This window comes from Leptinotarsa decemlineata, unplaced genomic scaffold, assembly GCF_025532065.1.
Source record: "Leptinotarsa decemlineata unplaced genomic scaffold, Ldec_3_MD MMD2_tig00002159_RagTag_RagTag, whole genome shotgun sequence".
NCBI classification, from domain to species: Eukaryota; Metazoa; Arthropoda; class Insecta; order Coleoptera; family Chrysomelidae; genus Leptinotarsa; species Leptinotarsa decemlineata.
Genome location: NW_027412574.1, coordinates 2,131,633 through 2,157,773, shown reverse-complemented (window position 1 = coordinate 2,157,773; position 26,141 = coordinate 2,131,633). Strand labels below are relative to the sequence as shown.

The 26,141-nt window shown below is 33.9% G+C and overlaps 2 protein-coding genes across 10 annotated transcripts in view; one reads left to right on the top strand and one right to left on the bottom strand.

Annotated features, from left to right (window-relative positions):
• scrib (scribble planar cell polarity protein) overlaps positions 1–26,141 on the top strand; it is a 313,705-nt gene that overhangs the window by 158,278 nt on the left and 129,286 nt on the right. The gene's annotated exons all lie outside the window — the stretch shown is intronic.
• LOC111509555 (uncharacterized) lies at positions 7,296–20,282 on the bottom strand. Its single transcript, XM_074176979.1, has 6 exons — positions 20,174–20,282; positions 19,489–19,669; positions 18,824–19,371; positions 18,370–18,756; positions 11,415–11,465; positions 7,296–8,739 (listed from the first exon to the last, which is right to left on the bottom strand). Exons 1-6 carry the CDS (start codon positions 20,186–20,188, stop codon positions 7,378–7,380), a joined length of 2,544 nt encoding a protein of 847 aa, XP_074033080.1. The 5' UTR covers positions 20,189–20,282; the 3' UTR covers positions 7,296–7,377.

The window sequence follows — 26,141 nt, the reverse complement described above, 5'->3', positions numbered from 1 at the left end:
GTTTTCACATGGTTATTCAAATGAAATAAAAGGACCATGACGATATAAACTTTTGACAAAGATAATGAATATTGAAAAAATCACATAGGAGCAAAATTGTACTGAATAACCCCTCACTGGAAAAATCCCGAGCCCGAAGAAATGATTGACATTTACTTTTCTGTGTCATTCAGCAATAAATAGATGGAATCTAAATAAAAATAGAGCATTATATTATTTAATAGATGTGTATTGTAAACAGATGAATTAAAATTCTGATAGATATATTGTGGAACAGAAACATGAACTCAATAACTTGGTATTTCAATAATTAATAAGTTTGTTTTCACAAAATAATTTGGCACTACCATTACCCACTTTCTTGTCATTCTGCATAGCCATATAAACAATTAGAAAGCTGCAGCGACAAAATAGATGCAAATAAATCGATCTGGAACATATTCATGATATCCTTAAAACAGTTCCAAATTTTAAAGAAAACAGAGGTCGAATCAACCAATAGCAATGGCCGATGACGAATGGCCAACTCGTTCGCAATTAGTTTTATGGTGCAGATGGGTCTTCAAGGCAGCCAACTGTCTCAAAATTTCACTCAACATTATAATGCAGAATTATGGAAAATTATGAATAATGAATTAATAAATTCAAGTGTTTCATCATATTTAAGTTTCTTCAGTATCATAGGGTTCTTCTTAGATTTTCAATGAGTTCAAAACTTCAACTTCGGCCATTATTCCCATATAGTATGAGCAAGCGCATGTACTATAGGATTATGACAAAGGACGTTATGATACGTTATTCACGTCATGATGTTTTACGTTGTGATGAAGTACGTTATCACGCATTAAGGTTTCTACCGATTACGAATATGATCGTATGATGTTATGATGCGTTGTTGTCATGATGGAATGATTTTATGATGCATTGTATTTATGATAGAATGATAATATGATGCGTTAGCGTTATGACGGAGTACGTTATGAAAATGTACGTTATGATGAAGTATATTATGATGGATTACGTTATGAAAGTGTACATTATGCCGCTATACATTTCTATCCTGTACTATATGATCAATTGTGATTTCTATCGTTTGACGTTATGATAGAGTAAATTTCTGTGTATCACGATTTCTATTTTGTACATTATGATGCATTAGGTGTCCCCATGATAGAATGATTTTATGGTGCATTGTGTTTATGATTGTATGATATTAATATACGTAAGGGTTATGACGGAGTTCGTTTTGAAAAAATACGTTATGATGAAGTATATTATGATGGATTACGTTATGAAACTGTACATTATGCCGCTTTACGTTTCTATCTTGTACTGTATGATCAATTGCGATTTCTATCGTTTGATGTTATGATGGAGTAAATTTCTGTGTATTACGATTTTTATCTTGTACATTATGATGCATGAGGTGTTCCCGTGCGGGTACAAGTTGGCACAAAAAATAATTTCGTGACGAACAACGCAGGTTATTCATTGTGGTGTCGGTTTTCCAGTCAATTTCGGAAAAAAACGAAATCATTCGATAGCTTCTGCAAAGAACTCTGAGAAAAACGTATTTACTTTGTTCAATAACTTAGATATTAGATAGATAGATATATTTTATTAAACTACTTTACAATACGTTTGCTTGTAGCACGTCAAAAAACTCTTGACAGTGATCTCTAAAACCTACTTCGGCAAGTACTCTTATTGCCTTCTTCTACATTTTAAAAATTGTTATCACATGGGAGGAATTACCCCAGAGAGTAATGCCATAGAAAATGTGAGAGTGAAACAGTGAAATATAAGTGATTTTAAGAGTTGTAAAATTAGTTATTGTTTTCAATTGTCGTAAAATAAATAAGGAACTAGATTGATCAATATGTGTCTGCCAGTTTAGTCTGTGGTCCAGCACTAATCCAAGCAGTTTTAAGCTTTTTATTTTTTGATTAACAGTTGATTGGTTATTTGCTGATATTTGCATTATTTGTGTTTTATTACTATTTAATTTTAATTTGTTTGCTGCAAACCATTCATTTGCCTTGTTAGTAGCGCAATCCAGTGAAGCATCCAAGTTCACGTTGTCTTTCTCAGAAATAATAAACGTTGAGTCGTCTGCAAAGAGAACTGATCTATAAGGTGACATAAAGCAGCTGAGGTCATTAATATAAATGAAGAGGTAATACTTTGGATAATTTAAAAATGTTAGATTGCATACCAGTATTGAACATAATATTTATGAGCTCAGTGAAAGGTTTTATAGCAATTAAATTGGTTTCCTTCAAGATTCGACTATTTAGTTCATGAATATCAAGACAATTAGAATTTTTTAAAGACTTTATGGTTGAAGAAACATCAAAATGAGTAACAGGGTACAAATAGAAAGAACTGCAGGGTGCAGAAAAGTTCTTGAAACCAAGGAGCTCATCATTGGATATGTTCGGAAGATATTTTATAATATTAACAGCTATTTCACAAAAAAGTAATTTATCTCATGTGGTGAAAAATCAGGAGTTACTACGGATTGTTTTGATTCGTTCCTTTCATAGTTAATGACTTTCCAACAAGCCTTTGCTCTGTTTTCAGATGACATGATGAAATTGTCATATGCAATTTTTTTTGCATTTTTCAACATGTTATTATAAACTTCCCTAAGTACTCTATAATTTTCCGAGTAAACTGGATGTTTTGTCACATCATTTACCAACTTCAAAGCAGAAAGTTGATTTCTCAAGTATTTCAATTCGTCTGTAAACCAAGACACTGGAGAATGCTTATTATTTTGATCATTATTTTTTAGGGGAAAACATTTTAAACTTAACTTATGAAATGTATTGACAAAAATGTTTGCCAAAAAATCTACATCTGACAAACCCAAGCAAAATGGACTCCAATCCACACTGGTTACATGACATTTAAACTCATCTATTCCTTTCATCGATATAAATCGTTTCTTAACCGGTTGGGGTATATTAGTTGGATTCATACTATTGCCTATGACAATGTATTGTGCCCGGTGGTCTGAAAAACAAGGCTCGAAAACACCTACCAAAAATCGTTGTTCTGCTACATTAGTTATTATATTATCAATACAGTTGGACGAAGTTGCTGTAATTCTCGTATCCTCCAAGATTTTGCCACCATGCCATACGATTGCAACACACACTTTCAATTATTCAAAATGCCAGTTTCTATTTTGAAATTCAAATTGGAGTCGTCTAAAATTACCAGATTGTCGCAATTCCCCAATACATTGTTTAATATATGTTCAAAATTCAAAAGAAATACATCGATGCTACCTTTACCAGATCTGTACACTGCTACAACCGCAGTTTTTATGGATGGCAAATAAATGTCTGAAAATTCCGAGTTTTGTTGACTATTAAAAATATCCAAATCAATTGGAATGTGTTTTAAACTATTCTTATTTTTTTACATAAATGGCTACGCCTCCATGAATTTTATTACTACGGCAAAAGAAGTTAGTCAAAGTATATCCTGATATATTGATATGTGCTATACAGTCCTCAGTCTGCCAATGTTTTGAGAAGCAGATAACATCAAAAAAAAGGAAATCGTTTATTGTATCCACTTTATTAGAGATACATTGCACATTAACATGAAGCATACTCACCGCATTCCACTGGTGACATTTTTTTAAATGAGAACTAAGAATATTGTTTTTATGAAAAATATTTAAATCGTTTGAATCTAGCTTTCATCTTCGGTCGTCTGGTGTTGTTGAAAATTTCTCTTGAAGTTAAATCTTCTTATAGCTGCATCTTTTGGCCAAATTTGTGGCTTATAGACTTGGTTTAAATTCTCGAATTGAAACGATACTTTGTAGGTGGGCATATAATCACTTTTACTCCATTCAACACAGGAAAAGGCAATCTCAAAGATCTTTTGCAGTCATGTCAGCACTTATTCGGGAGACATGTACATGTCCTTGTCATGCAATGGTTTTGAAATTAGAAACATCATTGCTAATACCGATAAAATTGGTTTATATTTATTCATGCTGGCGTTTTTTTTAGAGAGATTCCTAAAGGAATTCCCTGTTGTTGTCGCGTCTTTGTTTACATGTGGTTTTTGTAAGGTGGCCTTTGAATATCTGGCGATTTATTTTTATCAATACTAGTTTTTGTATTGTGATTGTTGTTAACTGATAAATTGTTTGAGACTGGTTTTTTGTAGTCCCGAGTGTTTGTAAAAATTCGAATTTGAGTGATTTTCATTCCTGCCACTAGAACTTTCCTGTTCTTCGGTTCTTTTTTCCAGATGATATGAAAGTTTGCTCACAGATGCAAGTTCACTTTTGACTGCATTTAAGTCTCTAGTAAGGTACTCGCACTGCGCACATGTAGCATTATTGGGATTAACTGGTTTTCCTTCTGTTTTCTCAATATTAACTAGAGTTACACTTAAACTTTTCACACCCGGAGGAAGTTTAAAGTTTATAAATATGTCTATTAGATCATTCTTTTTGAGCTTATTTAGGTCGACTTCACTATCCGCCATATTGACTAATATCAAAACAGTTTTTCCACACCACAATAGAAATATATCGAGTTTTCGTCATCTTCTGATGAATTGATACACATCATCAGAAGATGTCTAAAATTCGAATAACCCACAATATACAAATTTTCTAATTTAATTAGGTCCGATTTATACACATCATACAAACAAAGTTATGTTTCAATCATCTAGGTTTAAGACACCCTGTTGTTCAATAGAGCTTTTGGATGGTACTCAAAACCATCCTGTGTATAAACTTGGTTCATTCCATTTCCTATACCTACATTTTTTTAATATCTTCATTACTCAAGTCTAGTGCCTATTACCTATACCTACGTAGTTTGATTGAATTCACATATCAAAGAAGTTAAAATGATGACTCTATCCCCAAAAATATTCGAAGAGTAGGTACATTTTTTTAAGGAATTGAAAACGAGTAAAGTGAACTGTATACAGTATGTGTCACATCGAGCTTCCATTAGAAATTTGAGATGGGGTGAAGTTATATTTGCCAATATACAGTTGGTCAGTTAAATCAGAGACAGAATCATAGGTGATCAACCCATTTTGGAATATGAAAATAAAATATCTTTGTGATTCCTTTATTTTTGATCAATAGTTTGTTCCGGAGACTCGTTCTTGATAACGTGAAGACTGTTATTGGACACCAGAAATTATAAATAAAAATTATTGAAAATCCTCATGGGAAAATACTTTATAAAAGAATTCACATTGATTGTCAACTAGGTTTATTTGAGATCGATAGTATCCAAACATCTCCTGCCCAGGTTTCCAAATTGGATTCTATAAAGGAACGATACCTTTAAAAAATAATGAGAAAAAAATATCAACATTGAATACCACAATATATGTCAATCAAGTTATTTTCAACACTAGAAAAACATCAAAACAAACTAGTAAAACATAGTAATATTTTTTTTCTAGAATAATAACTTTGCCAAAAAAATTAATCGAAATGTGTTTCGTGTTTTCATGGTATTGTATGACTAACTCAAACCACCGTACAGAAGTAAACATAAATAGAATCACTCGTCGTTAAATAATTTCCTATGCCCCCTTTCTCACCGCATTTCTTCACTCAGACGCTGAACTGAATAATGCTTGGTTTTAGATACATAACTGATGAACAAAATTCAGCGTAATAGGCGATTTGACACAGTTCTACACAGCGAGTCAGCAAAAATATGTGGTCTACTGGTATATGTTTTGCGTATTTATATCAATGGTGGCTGAAGGTGGAATACAAACTTTTATATTTGGATTTTTTCACTAGTTTCAGCAACGACTTGGTAGCGTGCATACCACTGATGATGTCTGCTGCAATCGCAGACGAAACGTTTGGCACTTCAGGTTCCATTCGACGGATTTTGTTCTCTTTAATTGTGAAAGCCTATATTCTTACAAATGGTTTGTTTATGGGCTCGGGTTTGATCTACTTATTTTTGTTTAAAATTTAAGCTGTGTTGAAAATGAAAAGGAGATGCTCTGATAGCAGACTTGTGGGAAAAGGGAACTGAAAAAATTATTCAAAATTTTTCGATAACAAATTTGCATAGAGTAGAAGAAGTTTTAAAAAGGTGGCATTTTACCACTTGAAACCGAGGCTACGTTTCATAATGTAACACTACCAATCTGATAAGTACATGTGATATACTGTTTGGAACCTTTGGTGTAGTAATGAATATTACCGGAGTTTTTTCCCAACACCAAATCGTTATTTTTACACCTCGACACGTGTTTCGATCACCAAGTGATCATCTTCAAGAGGAAGATAAAACTAATAACTACTCAAAACTAAAGCTACTTATACTAATCAGGTACATCATATAGGTAGGTAATCAGTAAGACCACCCATACAAGTGTACCACCCTAAATTAATTTTACAATTGGCCTTTCTATTATTTACAATATGTCCTTCTGTATGTTTAAATGTTACAGCTATATATAGAACAATTTTCAGCTATATAAAATTAGTTTCACAATATTGCCTATCTAAATATATTTGAAAAAAGCAGTGGGTATCGATCTATCAAATTGAGGTTATATTTTTTATTGAACCATAAACATTGAATGGAATTAGTCAATACTTGATGAAAATCCATATCGTATTCAAATAACACTTCAATGTGAGATTTTCACTGAACAGTTCACAAAACTACAAACCGTGTTTCACTATAGAATAGTATGAACACATACACCCTTGAGGAAGCTATTGCATAGTGAAACACGTGTTGCGATTCTGTAAACAAACTCATAATAGTGTCATTGAATACGATTACGAATTCAAACTAGTTCACCAAATTTGACGATATTATCGGCATTGAAGTTTATATATTTCGGAATTTGGACCCCCCCAAAGTACTTCTTAGTATGTTTACTGCACATTTTTGCAGTTCAGTTTCGTCCATGTACATTATTTGTTATTTTTTAGTGTAGTTTTTGAATCAATTCCACTTTATATGAATATTTGTGCCTCTGCTACTCTATTCTCATTATTATACTAAAAAAAAATCATTTGGGATGTGTTTGACGATCAAACTATCGAATGCAAATTATGAGGTTATGTATAATTCATTTTGTTATCGTATAATGTCAGCTTTTCAGTTTCATCTTTTTATGAATGATTGTGGTTCTTAAGGCAAAATACTTTCATCACTTCAATTATTTTTGAAGTGCTATGATATTGGTTTTCTTTTATTCATACGGTCAAAAACTATTTCGTCTTCCGAAGAGTTATTTGCAAAAATAAATTAAAGTTCATATGGTAAAACTATATTAAAAGAAAACATGCATATCTGTTTAAAATGACAATGCGAAAACGTTAAGCGTCAATCACAGTTACTGTTTATTTGCTGCTTTCTCAGAAGTACCTCTGGCAATGATATTATGGCTGCCCAATCCGCTTGAACTCCAGGAACCTGAGTTTAATCCACGTGAACTCCAGGAACCTGGGTTTAATCTGCCTGAACTCCAGGAACCTGAGCCTAATCCACCTGAACTCCAAGAACCTGCATCAGAAACTACCAGACCGCTGTTCAAATCAGCATTAACAATATCTGAACTGAATCCGCTTGAGCCTAAAACCCCTGAGCTGAATCCTGAGTAGTCACCAGAAGTCAGACTGCTGGCATCCAGTACTGCTGAGCCACCACTGGAAGCCAAAACACCGGAACTCAAACCGCTTGTGGCCAAAACACCTGAGCTTAAACTAGCACTTCCGATTCCGGATACAATTGGGGTACTGACATGATGTACTCGATGACTCACAACTGGAGTAACAACTTTGGCTGTATGGACAGCATGTTGGATATTGATGACTTCTGGTACTTTAACAACAACTGGTTCGGGAACGCTCACAGGAACAGGTTTGTGTACTGGAACGGGGTAGGGTTGGGCAACTGGAACTTGAACGGGTTCAGGTACTTTCACGTATACTGGTTTTTCTACACGAACTGGAACCGTTCTGGTGACGGTAACTGGGTAAGGTTTTTCGACTGGATATGGCACGCTAACTTTAACTTGATATGGGACTGCATGGGGAACTGCCACTGGATAAGGTTTTTCAACTGGAACTGGAACATTTACACGCACCTGGACTGGTACTGGCCTGTCTACTCTTACGGGATAAGGTTGAGGTACCGGTACTGTCTTAGTGACTGGAACTGGGTATGGCTGTGGATATGCTACTGGGATTCTGTTGACAACATTGTGCACCGTGTGCTTGGCAACTTCTTGGCTAACAGCAGCTCCAACAATTGGGATGCCCGCTTGACCATAACCATATCCTAGTCCGCTTCCAGATGCGTATCCTAATCCACTTCCATAAGTACTGTAATCTAATCCACTTCCAGAAGAATATCCCAATCCGTTTCCTAAAGCACTGAGTGCTAAGCTATTTCCAGAAGAATAACCTAATCCACCTGCATAAGAACTATATCCTAATCCACTTCCGTAACTACCGTATCCTAGTCCATTTCCATAAGTGCTGTAACCCAAACCACTACCGAATGAGAGACCCAATCCACTTCCATGTGCGATAGAGTGTAATCCAGCATCGGATGAGAAACTAGCGGATCCCAAAGAGTTATAACCGTTTAGAGAGGGATACGAAGTTATTCCTGAAAGTAAACTCCTCTTGGTTTTTTCTTCTTTTTTATTGGACGAAGACGCAGCTACGCCAATGACGAGAAGAGTAACACACTGAAACAAAGATATTCTAAAATATAGGTGCATTTGACAAGAAAATTCAACATTATTTTTGGATGAACGGAAAGCATCAGTAAAGAAAAAGAAAGTTTTAGAAGAAATAAGATGGTATAATTATCAATTGGAGTGTACTATCTGAAGCCGATATTCTTAGACAAAGGCAATATAGTTATCTAATATTATACAGTTATATGTAATAAATATGCTATTATAAAAAAGTTTATTAGAGAAAGTTAGCCTATCTACGAAATAAACCAGTTTTTACTACTCGACTTTTCGTTTGAATAAACTTCTGAAAATAATACATTGTTCATCCAATTTTCCTCAAATCAGCATAATTGTTATTACAACTATGTAATATTAGGGTAATATAGTTTTCATAGCACTTTTCGAAAACATACTATAAGTATGGGATTTGTCTCTCGCTATACCACAAAGAACTGGCCAATTGAGTTTGTCACAATGCTTGGATTTCTTCACAAAAGAGGAAACCCTGGATGGAGATAAAAAACCTATCTGTTTGAGGTGAAGTCCCTATCAATCCATAAGTTTCCCGGTATTTTAGTGATTAATTTAAAAAGATTCTCTCCAACGGAAAGATCCAGAGGCAATGAATGTTGCAATTCAGTTTTCTTTAGAAGTATTAGATATGAGCAATTATGCAGCAATGTGGCTCCTTGTCGTTACAATATATATGCATTTTCAAATCACAGCGGGTCTACTTAAAAGGGCATTACACAGCATATTGCAGACACCCTTATAGTGGCACATGAAATGAATACAACGATTTACACGTGTCCCCAATTTCACCAAAATCGCTTGTGAGTGAGGAGGCATATGTCCTCTTTCATGAAGAGGAGAGAACAAAGCAACACTTTTGAGGTATTTTTTTCTTTTCTATTTCAATAAGCTAAACTCTGTTAATTGATTTGTATGTCATGCTTCTTCTTATCATAATATATTTTGATCTGTTTTATTTGAGAAAAAAAAGTATTTTAAAAATTTTTTTTTGTGACGGTGAACAAAATTTGTCAATAGAAAATTTCTATGAATATAACCGATTTGGAAGTGAAGTCAGTATTATAAAAATATTTTATTTTTTGAAGTGTCATGATAACTATGAAAAATATTAAATTTTTTGTAGAAATCGTTTTTATTTTAGATAATTCCATTTGATTTAGAGAATCCAATCCTTTTCGGATATTTCAGTAGGTTCCTTTTTCTCTACAAGTTTCATGTTGGCTTGATGAAAAAGTTTGTATCTACACCGAAAACCATAAAATAAATTATACTTTCGAATGTCGTAATATATATCGTTATACTATCTATATATTCTTCGAGAGGATAATACAATATTGGTCTAACATAGAAATTGAATAAAGATCTTACCATAAATGAAAGTAAATCGGTTCACGACTTTTCTAAAAAATGTTCAATGTATTCAATAGTTACCTTGTTAAAATTCTTGGGAATTGATTAGTTTCAACAATAAAATATCACGAGAAAATAGCGTTGAAGCAATTATGTTATTTTGTAACAAAACAACTGAAGAATGTCATTTCGAATAATCTTTTTGGAATTGTATATTTTGGTATGATGGGAATTCCAACTCTGTTCTTCGTACAGATAACTTAATTATTGATTTAATGTTTGATATCGTAACTAATATGAAGAGTAAATACGTAATGTACCCGTAAACTTCAATAGTTTTACTTCAGACTTTCAAATGAACATGTTATACGCACACGTTTCATAACAAATTCATCAACTTGTTTTATTATATACGAATAGAGAAAAACTGAAGAAACGTGAGGGTCTACTGGGTGAGAAATTTTATTCTGTAGATGAGTTTTCATGCAAGTGGTCAAATTGGTATGTGGATGTGTTTTTTTTTCGATGTGGTTGTTTTACTTTGAACTTTAAAATACTGTTTATATCACATCAGACTTTTAATAGAAGTGTTATGTGAATTAATCAAAAAATGTTTCATATATTTCGATACCAATATATAGGACTTCTTTGAATTATTCTCCAATTCACAAGGTGCCGAGTGAAAGCCCCACTTGAAATGATTTTTCCGAAATCTTATATTGGCTGAATCGAAACTTGACAACATTATTTTCTTGATTTTTTTCAAATGGAAATGAAAGGGTATTCTCAATATGGGATATTGTGGGTATATTTTAAGAAAAGCTATTGTTCATTTTTTGTTATATGTACAATACGAATGAATTTTCATCGATTTGTTTGATATTTATTTAGTTTTTTTTCGAATTCCTGTTTTCATTTATGTCCTGTCAAAAATATGTCCCTCCAATCAAAATGTGTGCAAAGTAGTCTGACTTGAAATATCTAAGATATTTGTTCGAATCTACGTTGTTTGTTGAATTTTATTTTTAATTTCATATTTTAGATTTTGAAATTTGGTATGGATGAATTCCAAAAAGTGTGTATTTATTTTTTATAATAGACTAGAATACCCAATTAGTACTTCAGTTTCATAATATATATTTTTTCATTATTTCCCACAAATCTCAATTTATGGTGCAAACACTCCAAATGCCTTTTATAGTATGATATCATATTATATTGAATTCCATAATCATTACGTAAATCACGCCATTATTGAAGAAAGCATTAATTGATTGGATTCAATAATTGTCACTTACCAAATATGTCTTCATCATATATATGTGTCTGTGTGTTCTTCTAGTGAAGCACTGGCAAGAAGTGATGTTCAGTTCTTAGAATCTGGACTTTTATATCGTTTATGGAACGAAGGACAATTCCAACTCGTTCTAGAACTCACCAATATAGATCGCACATTAATATTCTGCTACATTTGAATACATAATGCGATGAATTTACAAAATATTTTTTACGTGATTGAAGATAAGCTTGTCCTTTCAGTTTTTTAAGAAGTAATTGGTGAGTTTGATTATCATTATATGTTTTCATTGAAATCTTTATATAATAAATATTGCATCAAAAAGTGCTAAAAATGTAAATTAATTACAGCTGCCATTTTGAGATTGCTGCTCACGTTCTCTGAGAGCACTGTCTTTTACTTTTTGTCTGTTTGAATAGTTGTTATTTTGGATTATTTCGACTTGGTTTATCTGTTAAATATATTTCAATTTAGAAAAGTTTTCAATCAGACATGATCAGACAGGATTTTTTTTAAACAAAAAGCACTGCTGAGGTTGATATTTAATTTAGACTTTAGAACTTCATGTAGAAATATATGACTTATCCCATCTACACATTATGTAGCAAAAAGGATCAATAAATCTATCTATCTATCTATCTATATGTCTTGCTTACGCTGTGACTACCTTTCATAATAATTGTTGTAGGTTCTCAATCTGTTCCATACAAATATCTCATAAACAAGTGGTCTCATCATTTCTGGATAACTTTTTGGTATGTCTAGAGAATAAAAGAATTTCCAGAGATTGGCTGTTAAGAAATTCGAAAAATAAATGCTTAGTTATTCTTTTTTAATGTTCATGTGAGTTGCACCACTTCAAACTCGAATATGCCAATTTCTTTCATAAAAATGATTTGGAAAGAAATTTGTAGCAACTAATAATTACATCACATTTACAATAATAATTCATTTGAAAGTAAATCGGTAAATAATTTTGATAAAGTAAAACTATAACCAAGATTAGAAACAACATGCACTGGTGAGGGTTATTGTTGATTTTTTGGTTTCAACATCAGTAAAGAAAATTTAACGAGAGATGAATATGCTATCTACTGATTTTAAATATTTCAGAGATTAATATAATCAATAAAATAAATAATGTCTTACGTAGACAAGGTATTATTTGTCGTGAGAGTAAGGGAGAGTAAATTTTTGAACCTCAAATGGTAGCTGAATGTAAAACACCAATATTTTTCATGGTTATTTAATAACTTTCTATCAGTTTGTGTTAAATTCTGTTATGTTTGCGAATACCGTATATATATAGTTCAAGTAAAAGATATAGTACCCCCTACCTTCCAGCAGTTCCCCTTCAATAACACACACAACGGCGGTACTCATCGCTACATTATGTTGGTCACCGTAACATGACTTCAAATTTAATTTTATGACTCTTCAGCCAATCATAAAACTCGGTTAGTAAAAATTATCCAATACAAACCGCTAATTCTTCAGTCCACGTGGACTAATTCGTTGCGGCATAATTCCTTTGTATTGGTTTTTTTGGCCTTTGACTTTGCCGACACCTTTAAGATTACTATATCAGTTACTTCGACTATACCTAAGACATGATTTTTGAACAATTCAAATTCTACAAATATCTCTTTTATTTAGACATAGGACACAAACAAGAATTGCGAAATGCACTAGTGCATTTCATTTTTTATTTTTTTATAATATAAGACAATGAGACGAAATTGTTTTCAATCGCATGTAACCTTTCCGTACATATTTTTGTTTGTAAACACCAAACTTTTCTCCTTTACGACCCCTACAGTTTTAAACACGATTGCGTGACAAACGCCGTATACCTCCGTTCAACGCATTAACAGAATACTGGAATTCCAGTCGGATTAAGAAAGCTAATTTGCTATGTTCATTGATATTTATACTTCGTTGCCGAGAGTCTGAACCCACTAAACTAGCTTTGCTGCGAGTGCGGTTTCATCAGACTCGTAAGGAGCTTTCTCTAATAGATCAAGAGTTGTTGGCTCTTCACCTATATTTGAGTAACCGATTTAACGTCGATGATTGGGACGAAATATACCGGATCACTTTCAATTCTGCCTTATCCCGTGCGTCTGCCACCACCAAACGCCAGAAGAAAAAATTGATCTTCTCTCCTCTTCGGATTCACCACCAACTTTGGATAGAAATTGCATAATTTCAATCCCCTTCTAACTGAAGATGGATATTCCATACTCGTCGAAGGTGTGGTTCCTTCCAAACTTCTAGTCGAATATATAGTGGCCAATATCTAATCTTCCATTGGAATATTGCCACAAGAAGAAACAGGAATTAAGAAATAGTAGAGTACGCCAAGCCGCCGAAATCGAATATCAGCGCCAAAGAACGTGCAGCTCTCAAACAACTGAGTGCGGATGGGGAATAAACGCAACGCCACTGCAGTTCTGATTACTAAGGATCACCAACAGAAAATACTCGATCTTCTTGAACCTGCAACCTACAAGATGCACAAGCGTGAACTAATATCCAAGATACTTAAGAAAACCAACCAGCTAAACGAATATTTCAACTTGAGGTAGGCGCCAACTTCGAAAGTCTGAAATTTCTGAAATTCACAAGCCATACCTTCCAGTTCTTCCAATTGTCAACGCCGTTATTTCATCTACTTATCCTCTTGCGAAATAACTAACGAACCTACTTCAGCCATACTTATGAAAAGAAGAATCTTACACCAGGGACTCATCTCACTTAATCCTGCAGCTGAATGATATTCTGGCTAGTTTCGATGTCGTTTCTCAATGATGTCGTTGGAGAATATCAAACTAACTTGACATCACAGCTCTTTTCGACCATGCTCTCACCTCTACATATCTCCAATGGAATAACTGAACAAATATATGGAGTCGCTATGGAAACTCCTCTCAGCCCTGTGGTTGCAAAATTCTGCATTGAAATTTTCGAGAAGAGGGCTCTCAGCACCGCTCCATCAAAATCAACCTATTTTGATGACTTTTGTTATTTAAAGCTACGGGAAATTAATATTGGAACTGTTCCTACGCCACATCAACTCCATTCATCCTCGGATCCAGTTCACCATGGAAACGGAAAAAGAAAAAAATATGCTATTTTTTGAATGTACTGGTTAACAGAAAAACTGATGAAAAACTCTGCCACACAATTTATCGCAAACCTACTATAGTGATCTTTTTAGAAAAGAACTTCCATCATCTAGACCAAGCTTTACATGCCAATTATTTTTCAGCGTGAGAATTCAAACCTGTTCTACATCCTAGAAGACGAAATACTTCAACTTCAACCACGATACAGTAGCCAGTGGTAGGCACAGTCTATTTGACTTACATAAACAGAGTCGTGGACCGCATTGGAGAAATATTCGAACGTCACAACATTAGGACCATTTACAAGCCAACTAATCAACTACCCAACACTCAGATCGGCAAAGGATAAAAAAGTACATCTGACATCCGCCAGTGTTTATAGGATTCCTTATTTCTGTGGCTCGGTTTACATCGGAACTACGAAACGCAGCGTCATAACCAGTATACAAGAACACAAGAGTAGCTGCCGCCTTATGGAACCGAAGAAATCCGTTTTTGCAGAATTTGTCCTAGTAAAAACAAACCACGTAATAAATTACGAATAAACTGCTGTCCTGTCTAATTAAACGCATTACTTTACATAGAGGCCATTGAGATCTATAAGCAATTCAACAATTTCAATAAAAAAGAAGAAGGTATTCGGGTCAACAAGAAAGTCAGAAATGGACTAGAATACAACTTCTGGCAAATATTTGCTAGATACTACAATGTAGGTAGGTTGAGAGACGAGACTGGGATCTTTCCTAACCAAACGTTGTACAGAAAAATATGTCATTTGATTTGAAAATTTGTACAATCAAACACGTTTCCCAGTTTTGTATTTTTTTTTTTGTAATATCACGATAGTGTATCGTCCAATACGTTGAATTGTTAGAAATTACATCCGGCTGGCGTTGAGACTTCAGGGAAATTATCAAAAGAAAAACCTGAATCGTTTTTTTTTTTTTCTCGAAAAAGACTATTTCTGATAAGTGTGACTTGACTATACGAGCACGTTCGAAACTCTTTATTTTTTTGCAAGCTTTTATGTAACTCGCCATGTTTATAAGTATGTATGTATGTTTGCTCGTGTCAAATGTAACATCTACGTCGAATCTACTGCTTTTTATCCATTCCAATGATATGGCTATCACATGAAAGGATTTGCGGAAAAGAATACAACAAATGTTGTAGGGATCGACCATACAACAATGACGCCATTTAATGAAATGAACCCGCTATGTTCAACCAAAACTAAAAAAAAGAAGAAAATTAACTTCAAATCAAATCAAACCCATCAACTTACAACAACTTATACAATTCATGTGATATAATAGCTCGTCGCAATATTTACCAAACGAGAATACCATATTATGTAACCTGATCTTGACATAAGTAATTCTAAGAAAAAATATGTCTTTCAAGAAATAGGTGGAGCATGTGTAGGATTTACTGAAAACAAATGTTACGTTTTTCCCCGTGGGTTTACCAATAATTGACTACAGTGTATAGCAATCAAACTTTACTTTATTTCACAACAAAATACTTTAACTAAAACTTCAGCTATTATTCAAATGTATATCGTCTTATAAGATCGCTTTGCACCGCACTGTCCGTGAAACTTGACTATCTCGACATGCTTGTGGAAAGCGTTTATATGCGGCAAACGAACTTTCCCGAAACCGGTGGAGAATTCCTTAAAAATCTATCGAAGCAGGTGGAATATTCGCCGGGATTCCATCGAAGCTGGTGCGAAGACTAGAATAATCGAGGCTGCGCGCGGTCTTGACCACGTCACAATTGGCTTATGGCTACCAGTGGCGGTCGTCGCAATTTTCTTGAAGATGATCACTTGGTGATCCAAACACGTGTTGAGGTGTTAAAATAACGGTTTGTTGTTGGGGAAAAATCACCAGTAATATTCATTACTACACCAAGGTTCCAAATAGTAGGTACCTCACAAATATGAAGAATATTGAGCAGTATTGATTTGGCTGTATTTCTCAGTCATTAAACCACTACTAATGTCGTTTCTTTATTAGAAATTTGGATAATTCTAGGAAAGTTTTCAAGAAAAGAAGTAAGGGTCGTCGTTCAATAAAAAATGTGATTGTTTACGTTTATTCATTTCCAGGGATTCCAGCAGGTTTAATTTTTGTCCTTTATTTTCTGTATGTGGTACGTCGTAATCGTGATTGTTTTACAACAGAAGGAATACATAGGTTGAATTAGTTTTCTTCAATTCAAACTTTTTTTTGTGGGTTCGGAGATTATTCGCAAACCAATCCATACAATACAGCAAAACTATCAACAACCATTCTTATCACCTTTTTCAACATAAACTAACAGCGTACCACACCATGAAACACAGACCCATTAGTAACCCTATGTCAGCAGATAATTTTAATAAAGGACTGAATTTATTAAAACAGATGACAGTAAATAGCAACTTCAATCCGGACATGAATCATCAAAACCTCGACAAAAAACTATTCGAACAAGTCGTTATGAAAAAGTATACTCTCAGATCCAAGATAATACAAACACTCTCAAAACACGGACATATACAGGCAATGCATCAGAAAAGATAAGTAAACATCGACTAGAACAATGAATTGGGTGCCTACAAGCTAAAATATGGCTCGCATCCAAAAGTTTACATTGGAAGAATAAATAGAAAATTCGAAACCAGAATCTCCGAACTCAAAAAAAAAATGAATTGAAGAAAACCAATACAAAAAATTCAAAATTAATAAACGTAAACAATCAAATTTCCTATTGAACGACCGACAAGTTAATCTTTCACTCTTAAATTTATTTTCATGAAAAATTCACTAGAATTAGTGGAATAGTTTTTACGTGCTTTGTACCTGTTGAATACCTGTTTACCAATTGGTAATATCTATTAATTAAGGTGGATAATTTGTATGTAATGAATTGTAAGTACTGTAGAGTACCAGTCCAATTGAGGAAGCTACTGTTGTAGTGAAACGCGTATTGGAAATGAATTCTAAATTGTAAAAGTTTGTAGGCATTATCATGAAAAGTGTTATTTATTTTCGCCAAGTAACAGGTCAGTGTATTTAAAATTTGATATAGTGTTGCCAACTCACCCTTGGCAATACGCCCATACCGCCATACGCTCTTTTGATGTTACACGTGTTTTTGCATGTGGAGTTAACTATTTGAATTTCTATCGTTTTTGTTTCTTTCTGAAGTTTCATTTCGAAAATATTTTGCACACGCAATAATTAAGTAAAATGGGGGTATTTTTCATCAAAACTTTTCTGTAATTTTCAAGATATCTACAAAAATTGCATTCCAGTCTTTCAACACCTAACTTCCTAAACCGAGAAGCTTTAAACTTTGTTCTAAAGAGCTTTTCTTTGCAAACATTCTATATATCTGGAAATTTGAATTCTGATGAACAACCCTGGAAATCATCATTTAGTATGATGCTTGTAATGCATGTTGAAGGTAGGACGTTCGTCTTGCTTAAATATCTACATATCGTTGTGTTTGTTTCAAATTCATCAGCTACAATATGTTTTCAACCACCTATTTTGTGAATGCTATTACATTCATCATAATTCATATAAATTCAAATGAATATGATTGAATTCAAAAATTCAACATTTATCTCGTTTCTGTCGGGTAATTTTAAATCACAATATAAAAATAAATACCCTTTATTGAATGCGAAAAGAGTCATTTGTTCGATGTGAAATAATTAATAATCCATGGAGGAATGTATCGGATTAATCTTTAATTATCACTTTTAACTTCAAGTTGATTTCTTAACGTATATTCTAGATATATACAGCCTGAGAGTACTTTTGTCGTAAATCATTTATGACTGAATGCATTCAGAGAACCCGAATGCCATCCACCACTAATCCCTTCGCTGTAGGCTGATATGCCACCGCTGGATAATCCACCACTGACCAATCCATCACTGACTACTCCGCCGCTCACCAATCTGCTGCTAGATAATCCACTACTGATTAATCCACTGCTTCCCAGTCCACTGCCGACTAATCCACCACTAAGGAATCCACCACTAACTAATCCACCACTGACTGCACCGTTCTTTACGACGCCGTGGTCAATATTCTTGTAAGTGTGAACATATTTGCGTTCTTTGACGTATACTGGTGTGGGTACTCTCACTTGTACGGGTGTTGGTACTTGGACTGTGTAGGGTTGTGGCACTGAGACGGGTACAGAAACTGGAACCTGAAAAAAAAGCACGAAGTTACAGACTGATGTTTCATATACATATAAAAATGATAATGCAACTCACTTTAACAACTACTCGTCTTTCTACTTCAACTGGTACTGGTTTGGAAACCTCAACTGGATATGGCCTAGGAACTTCTACGGGAACCCTAACTTGGACTGGAACTGCTACAGGTCTTGGTACTTTAACCTCGTATGGTCTGGGTACTTCTACTGGAATTCTCACTTGAACAGGCACTGAATAAGGCCTTGGTACTTCTACGGGTACAGGATGTGGCACAGGTACAGATTTGGTAACTGTTACAGGGTATGGTTGGGGTACTCTTATTGGTACGTGTTGAGATACTTGGCGGTATTCATGCGAATGAGAGATTGGATGTTGTTGGTAAGAAGCGGCTCCCAATCCATAGCTTGATGCAAGAACTGCACCAAGTCCGTAGCCGGATACGCCACCTAATCCATAACCGGCAGCACCACCTAATCCGTAGCCGGAAGCACCACCAAGTCCGTAGGCGGAAGCGCCACCAAGTCCGTAGGCGGAAGCGCCACCAAGTCCGTAGGCGGAAGCGCTACCAAATCCGTAGCTGGAAGCACCTCCGAGTCCATAAGATGCTATAAATTGAAAAATCGATGAATTATTTCATGAAATTCATGGGGCGAATTGTATATATATATATATATATATATATATATATCTTTCAAATGATTAATATATGATATGATACTTACATCTCAGCCCGCTTAGTTCACTAATTCCGCTGATGCCTCCAATGCCGCCATATGCGCTGATCCCTCCTATTCCATCCTCGAGGAGGCCAATACTGCGTTTCGGTTTTTCCGGTGACTTATCCAGTCCAGTTTTTGTTTTTTCAGCAGCATTTACTGCTGACACAGCAAGAAGAGCCAAAAACTACCAAAATCATTATGATGTGTTTTATTTGTATATATTTTCAACCCTCAGTGAATGAACTTGGTTTTCAGTATTCAAAAAATAATTAAAGGCCGATAAAATTGGACTGCTAATGAATCAAAATTAAAGGAAAACTTAGAAATGGTTATCTTTTCGTACCAACAATTGTTTGGATCAGTTGGTGTTTGTGTTAATGGGGAAACTTTTCGGATATAATTCGTAAATTTTCGCCTCACTTGAATGAGTTTCATTTTCAAGATCTTACATGGAGCTGGAGACCGAAAGATACCTTTTTTGAACGGCCGTACTGTTCGAAAATGACATCTTTTGTGTCTAAGATACTTTTTAAATATTCTTTTTCAAATATTCTCTTTCAGAGAGGACATATAGTCAATTTTGAATGATGATATCAATGAAACTTTATAGATTAAGTCAGTAAATAGGACTCTTTCGAATTGCTTTGGTACTAATATTCATTTTTAAAATAATTGTATTGCTACTTACCAAAAACACTCTCATTTCCACAGAGTTGAACCAACTACTGAAGTTTCAAATGAAAAGTGTTCTTTTATATTGTCCAACTTGATTAGTTGGAGAGATTTTGAAGGACGATCGCTTCCGATTAATGATTACCTTATTAAAATAATTCAGATTATCTGCATATATCGAAACTCAAAAAGACTATTAGAATTTGCATAAATATTTATGATTTGAGTTGGAATAGATCATGATGATTTGAATGAGTATTCAGATCCATACCCAATCTTCATATTTTTTTGATTCACCAACTGAAAATATAAAATAAATCCGAGGAATGGAAAAAACTATGAAGCTCGTGAATTGACCATATGGGTTCATAGCAAAATTGTTAAATTAATTTTTCCTCTTTTTTTTAAAGGAAATGATAACTAAGCAAACTTTTGACCGTATTACTGTAGCCTACAAGCAACAAAAAGAATATTTTTTTTTCTCAAATCAAATGATATTTATACTTGGTGAAATCAACACACACAGATAAAAATATAACTTAATTAATTGTTAACTCCAACTCACTGAATTTTTATTTAAAAAATCATGACACAGTGCTCGTCTAATTCTAACAATTTAGCAAGAATCTTGCATTGAACATATTAGAACCTCTTTATTAGTAGTATGGTCTACTATAATTTTATTTATGCCATAAATTCAGTTGGCCAGAATTGATTTCAGAGGAAATCTTCTACTCTCACCACCATTATGAAATCACACCTTAATATTTTCTATGACATGTATTTTGTAAGTTTCAAGTGCCCATTTGCGTGCATATGCTTCAATAAATGGAAAAGTGTTTTCTCAACCTGAATATTTTTCGTTTAATTGAGTCATCACTTGCCTTTTCCTTATCGACTCAAGCAAGAACCGTGTCTCGTCTCAATCCCTGACATTTCGGTTTTTTTGTTGAATTAGCTATTTTAAACACAATTAACTTTCTGACACCAGGGAATTTTTATGACACGAAATCGTAATAAACGCTTATACTAGATATATCTCTCGCTCTGCACTAGGTGTTTACATTACTCAATAAATCCGGTTCATCATATATATCTCCCAAAACATCAAAAGTGGATCCATGCATCCAGGCCTAAGTCGTGAGAAATCTGAAACAGTTCAATCATTAATTTCCAGGAGCAACATTCATGTCCATTTCTCATCAATGATAATTGGGAAAAAGTTCTCTTGGACCCGTCGATTTTTATTTCCTTGTGGAAACGTTTTGCGCCCATTATCAATCTTCCTCGGTGGGGTGAAATCCAACCCTTGAATCTTAAATGGGATCAGGAATTAAGCGGTACCTCAACGTTTTCCACTATTTCAGTTTCATGAAGTGGATGAATATTACTCGAGTTTTTTCCCAATACCAAATCGTTATTTTTAACACCTCGACACGTGTTTCGATCACCAAGTGATCATCTTCAAAGAGGAAGATTAAACTAGTAACTAACGCGAAGCTAACGCTATTTATGCTATATTGGTATCCCATACAGGTAAACCATCCTGGTGTACCACCCATACAGGTATACCAACATAAATTATTTTACAATTTTGCCTTATCTATTATTTTACAACATATGTTTAACTTGAATTGAAGGGGTTATATTTTTAGGAGTGATTAATTTTTGGGAAAGAAAGTTTTGGCTTTCTACTACTCCATCTGATACAAAAAAGGGATGAGAGAATCTTCCAAAGCAAGGAAGGAAGTAATCTCTCATCCCTTTTTTTGTATCAGATGGAGTAGTAGAAAGCCAAAAACTTTCTTTCCCAAAAAATGTTAACTGTTATAGCTGTATATAAAACAATTTTTAGATATATAAAAATTAATTTCACAATATTGCCTATCTAAATTCATTTTTGCAATGTGTCCTTATGTAGTAATCAGTAAACTCATCAATATTATTTTTAACAAGCTATGTAGTATGCTCTTCCATATTTTAAGTGTGCTATGTGTTCCTTATATCTTACTTTAATAGATCTTTTTGTCTGTCCATACTATTTTGCATCGCAGTCCTTACATTCAATTTCGTAAATTCCAGACGTTTCCGTATTCTCGACTTTGTCTTTTGTACTTCCCAAAAGGCTCTGTAGTGTATTGTCGCGGCCCAAATGGCTCGCGAGTAGGGGATTAACTCAGATGGTAGGATTTATATAAAAATAATAATCATAGATGAAAAATGTTGAGGTTTATTAAAGTAAAGTTACAACATAACCCTCAACAATGTTACGCTTTATAAAAAATATGGTTCAACAGCCACTAATACAAATAAAAAAATAATACACTTACCGAAGGTACATTTTCAGGGGTGATGGATGTGTTATCTTCAGAAGGTGGCAAACCAATGATCAATGCCCACACATTCTTGTTCCCGATTTTAGGTCGTTTTCTAATATTGCCAATCAGCATTATTGCATTATCGCTAATTGCCGAATATCATAACTTTATTTAGGTAAATGAACTTTTACTATATCGACCCATACAGTGGAAACTAATATGTTTGACAATTTGGCTTCTGACAGTATGACTTGTTTTAAAAACCACCATCATACCTAGTTCCTTGAAAATCTTTCCAAAGTTCTTCTTATATTGGTGGTATGGAACTGAGATGTATTCATCTTGGTTTTTGTCCTTTCTGAAAGTCGAGATTTCGTTTATTCTTTACCTAAACTTCTTCTTTCTTATTATATCATCTACAATACCCCTCGAGAAACCGTTAGTGGCTGATATTTTCTGTATTGTACGTCTTTCTTTTGTGAACCACAGTGTTGCGAACTGTCAGGAATATACCTGTACGTGCTTGTTTCATTTCTAAATATATCGTATTTTAACTCTCCATATTGGCTCCTCATTACCAAAACGTCAAGAAAAGGTAGTTGTCCCTTATTTTCTAACTCATACATGAATTTTATTGATGGGCATCTATTATTTAAAATGAAAACAAAGTCCTCATAATTCGATTTTTTAGTATCGAATATCGCGAAAATATCCACATACCTTAGCCAAATCCTAGGAAAATACTTCGACTTTTTTTTGGTTTCCATTTCGAATCTGCTCATGAACAGGTCTGTCAGGTAGGGGGACAAGGGGTTTCCCATGGCCGTTCCTTCCTGTTGTTCATAATAATAATAATAAACGTCTTTATTGTATTAAGTGACATATGATATACAAATGAAATGAAAGTGTTGGCGAAGTCTAGCTCAGAGCTATTCTACTCAACCAACAGGGGTTTGAACCCCGATTTGAAAAAGAAAGTTCACAAGTTAGGTAAACGATCATTTTAGTAAAGGCTGTACTTAGTGGATTACAAAAATAATTGAGTGGCGCAGTAAACATAAATAAGTTATACAGGTTAATCACCATCACATATACATTATTGAAAACTTACTAGCCTGAATAATTGCAGTCAATTAAAAGGTAAAATGTAAATTATCAGAATTTGCTATATTACATCATTGTGTGAGTAATAAATATTTCTTCAATTTATATTTGAATTTATTTATGTTATATAACTTCAATTGGTTAGGAAGAAGATTGTACATTCGAATGGAGTTAAAAATAAAAGATCGTTGAAATATCGCAGTTTTGTGCTGGGGCATGGTCAGGGCAGATCTGTTTCTGACATTTTTTGAATGTATTCTAGAACGTGGAATGAATGTATGCAATAGAGCTGGTGGGTTGGACTTGTTTAGGAGTCCATGTGTGAATAAACCCAAGTGGAGTTGCAGTCTATTCTCCATGTTCAGCCAGTTGCACTCTTTGAGTGCAACTCCATAAATTAGTCTGCAACAACTATTCTGCACTTTTTGTATCCGATTACTATCATCTTTAGTTAAACAGGGACCATAAATGAAATCGCAATAGTTGAAATGACTCAAAACTAGACACTCACACAAGGTTCTTTTCATTTTAATACTTAAAACGTGTCGATTACTATAGATCAGTTTGAGGGATAAAAACGCTTTACTGACGAGATTACTTATATGTTGAGAGAAATGTAAGTCTGTATCCATAACTAAACAAAGATTCCTAGCGGAATCACTAGCTTTGAGTATATTATTATCAATTTTCAGTGTCATATTATTTTTTAAAAGAATTTTATTATATCTGTTTCCAAAATATAGTACTTTAGATTTGTCAGGATTGATCTTTAAGTTGTGCTCATTGGATATTTCTTTTATTTTATTCAATTCATTGTTTATAATATCTTCAGTGATATCTAGATTTTCGGTAAGAAAACTGATATATACCTGTGTATCATCAGCAAAAGCCTGCACTTTACAATTATGAATATTCTTTAGAATATCAACTGTGTATATAATGAAAAGAAGAGGTCCCAATATAGACCCTTGGGGGACTCCCGAAAGTATGTCAAGCGTAGATGAATATGATCCATTATTCGATATTTTTTGAGAACGCCTTAAAAAGTAATTCCATATAAGAAATACTGAAGATTCATCAAAGCCATAAAATCTTAATTTAGCACAAAACAGCTCGTGATTAATAGTATCAAATGCTTTGGAAAAATCAAGCAGTATCAAAGTGCTAGATAAGCCTTGATCACATGCAGTTAATATATCAGTAGTTACGGTTGCTAGAGATATTTCACTATTTCTACCCGGTTTTTGGGATCGGTATACCAACAGAGGTTTTCCATAGCACTGAAAAGTAACATTTTTCAATGCAGCAATTAATTATGTGGGCAATGTATCGATCGATAAAAGGGCTACAATACTTCAACACTTTTGCATTTATATTATCAACTCCAAAAGCATTAGTACGGATACTATGTAAAAATGTGTTAACTTCTTCGACGGTTATCAGTTTAAATGAAAATTTGATTGAGGGATCATGAACTGAGTTGTTATAAAAATCAATTGTATTATCACATATATTGGGTACGTTCTGCAGAAAGGTAGAAAAATAATTGTTCAAATCATTAGGGTTAGCTAAATATTCAGGAAGAGTTTTTACGGCCTGAGCATACACTTAGGTTTTTCAGAGTTTTCCAAGAGGTTTTAGAATCTTTCATTTGGAACACTTGATTCAGGTAAGTTTTTTTCTCACATCTAGTTACAGAAAGAGTATAGTTTCTTAGCTCCTTGTACCTTTCGAAATCTATTTCACTATTAGTTCTTTTGAACTTATGCAGTGCCCTATCTCTTTCTTTTTTTAACATTCTAAGGTTTTCAGTGAGCCAGGGTGCTGATTTTTTGGTAACTCTTCTTGAAACAACAGGAGCATTTTTATTGAAAGCGGAGAGAATGAAGTCATTGAAAAGTTCGATTTTTTTATCAAGATCTGTCATGTTTATGATATTGTGCCAAGGAAGTTCATAAAGTTCATCAAGGAGATTAGAAATACTGAAATCACAAAAACATCTATAAGTGATGAACTGTTGTTCTCTATGATTAATTGAAATATTCACGTCATTTCATGATCCGAGATCCCATGTACATGTAAGGTCCCGAATGTATTTACATGTCAGTTTCTGATACGAATATAAAATCTAGTAATGTACTTGATGTATTTGTGGATCTAGTTGCAACATTCATTATTTGTGAGAAACCAAATGATTCGAAGCAATGTATTAAGTTATTATCTAAATTGAAGCAATTTACATTGAAATCTCCTAAACAAGCCATCCAGTCCATAGTGTGCACCGTCATAGACAATATATTGTCCATGACATCTATTACATCACCTATCATAGCATTAGGCGGCCTATAAAAAACGCCAATAATACACTGTTTACCCTTCATTTTGGTTTTCAATAAGAAAAATTCAACAGAACTCTTCATAATCATATCAATTCTCAGAATTTCACAACTCACCGACCCTTTGACATATGCTCCAACTCCTCCACCCCTGCCGGCTCTATCCTTACGAAAAAAAGTATATCCAGGAATTTTTAACTTATCAGATTCATGATCTGAGCCCAAC

Bases quoted from the DNA above. Each gene is read 5' to 3' on its own strand.
- LOC111509555 (XM_074176979.1), bottom strand. The intron at 19,372-19,488 runs GTAAGTATCATA...TTCAATTTATAG, and splicing joins TGAACTAAGCGGGCTGAGAT to CATCTTATGGACTCGGAGGT. The intron at 8,740-11,414 runs GTAAGTGACAAT...TCTTTGTTTCAG, and splicing joins ATATGATGAAGACATATTTG to TGTGTTACTCTTCTCGTCAT.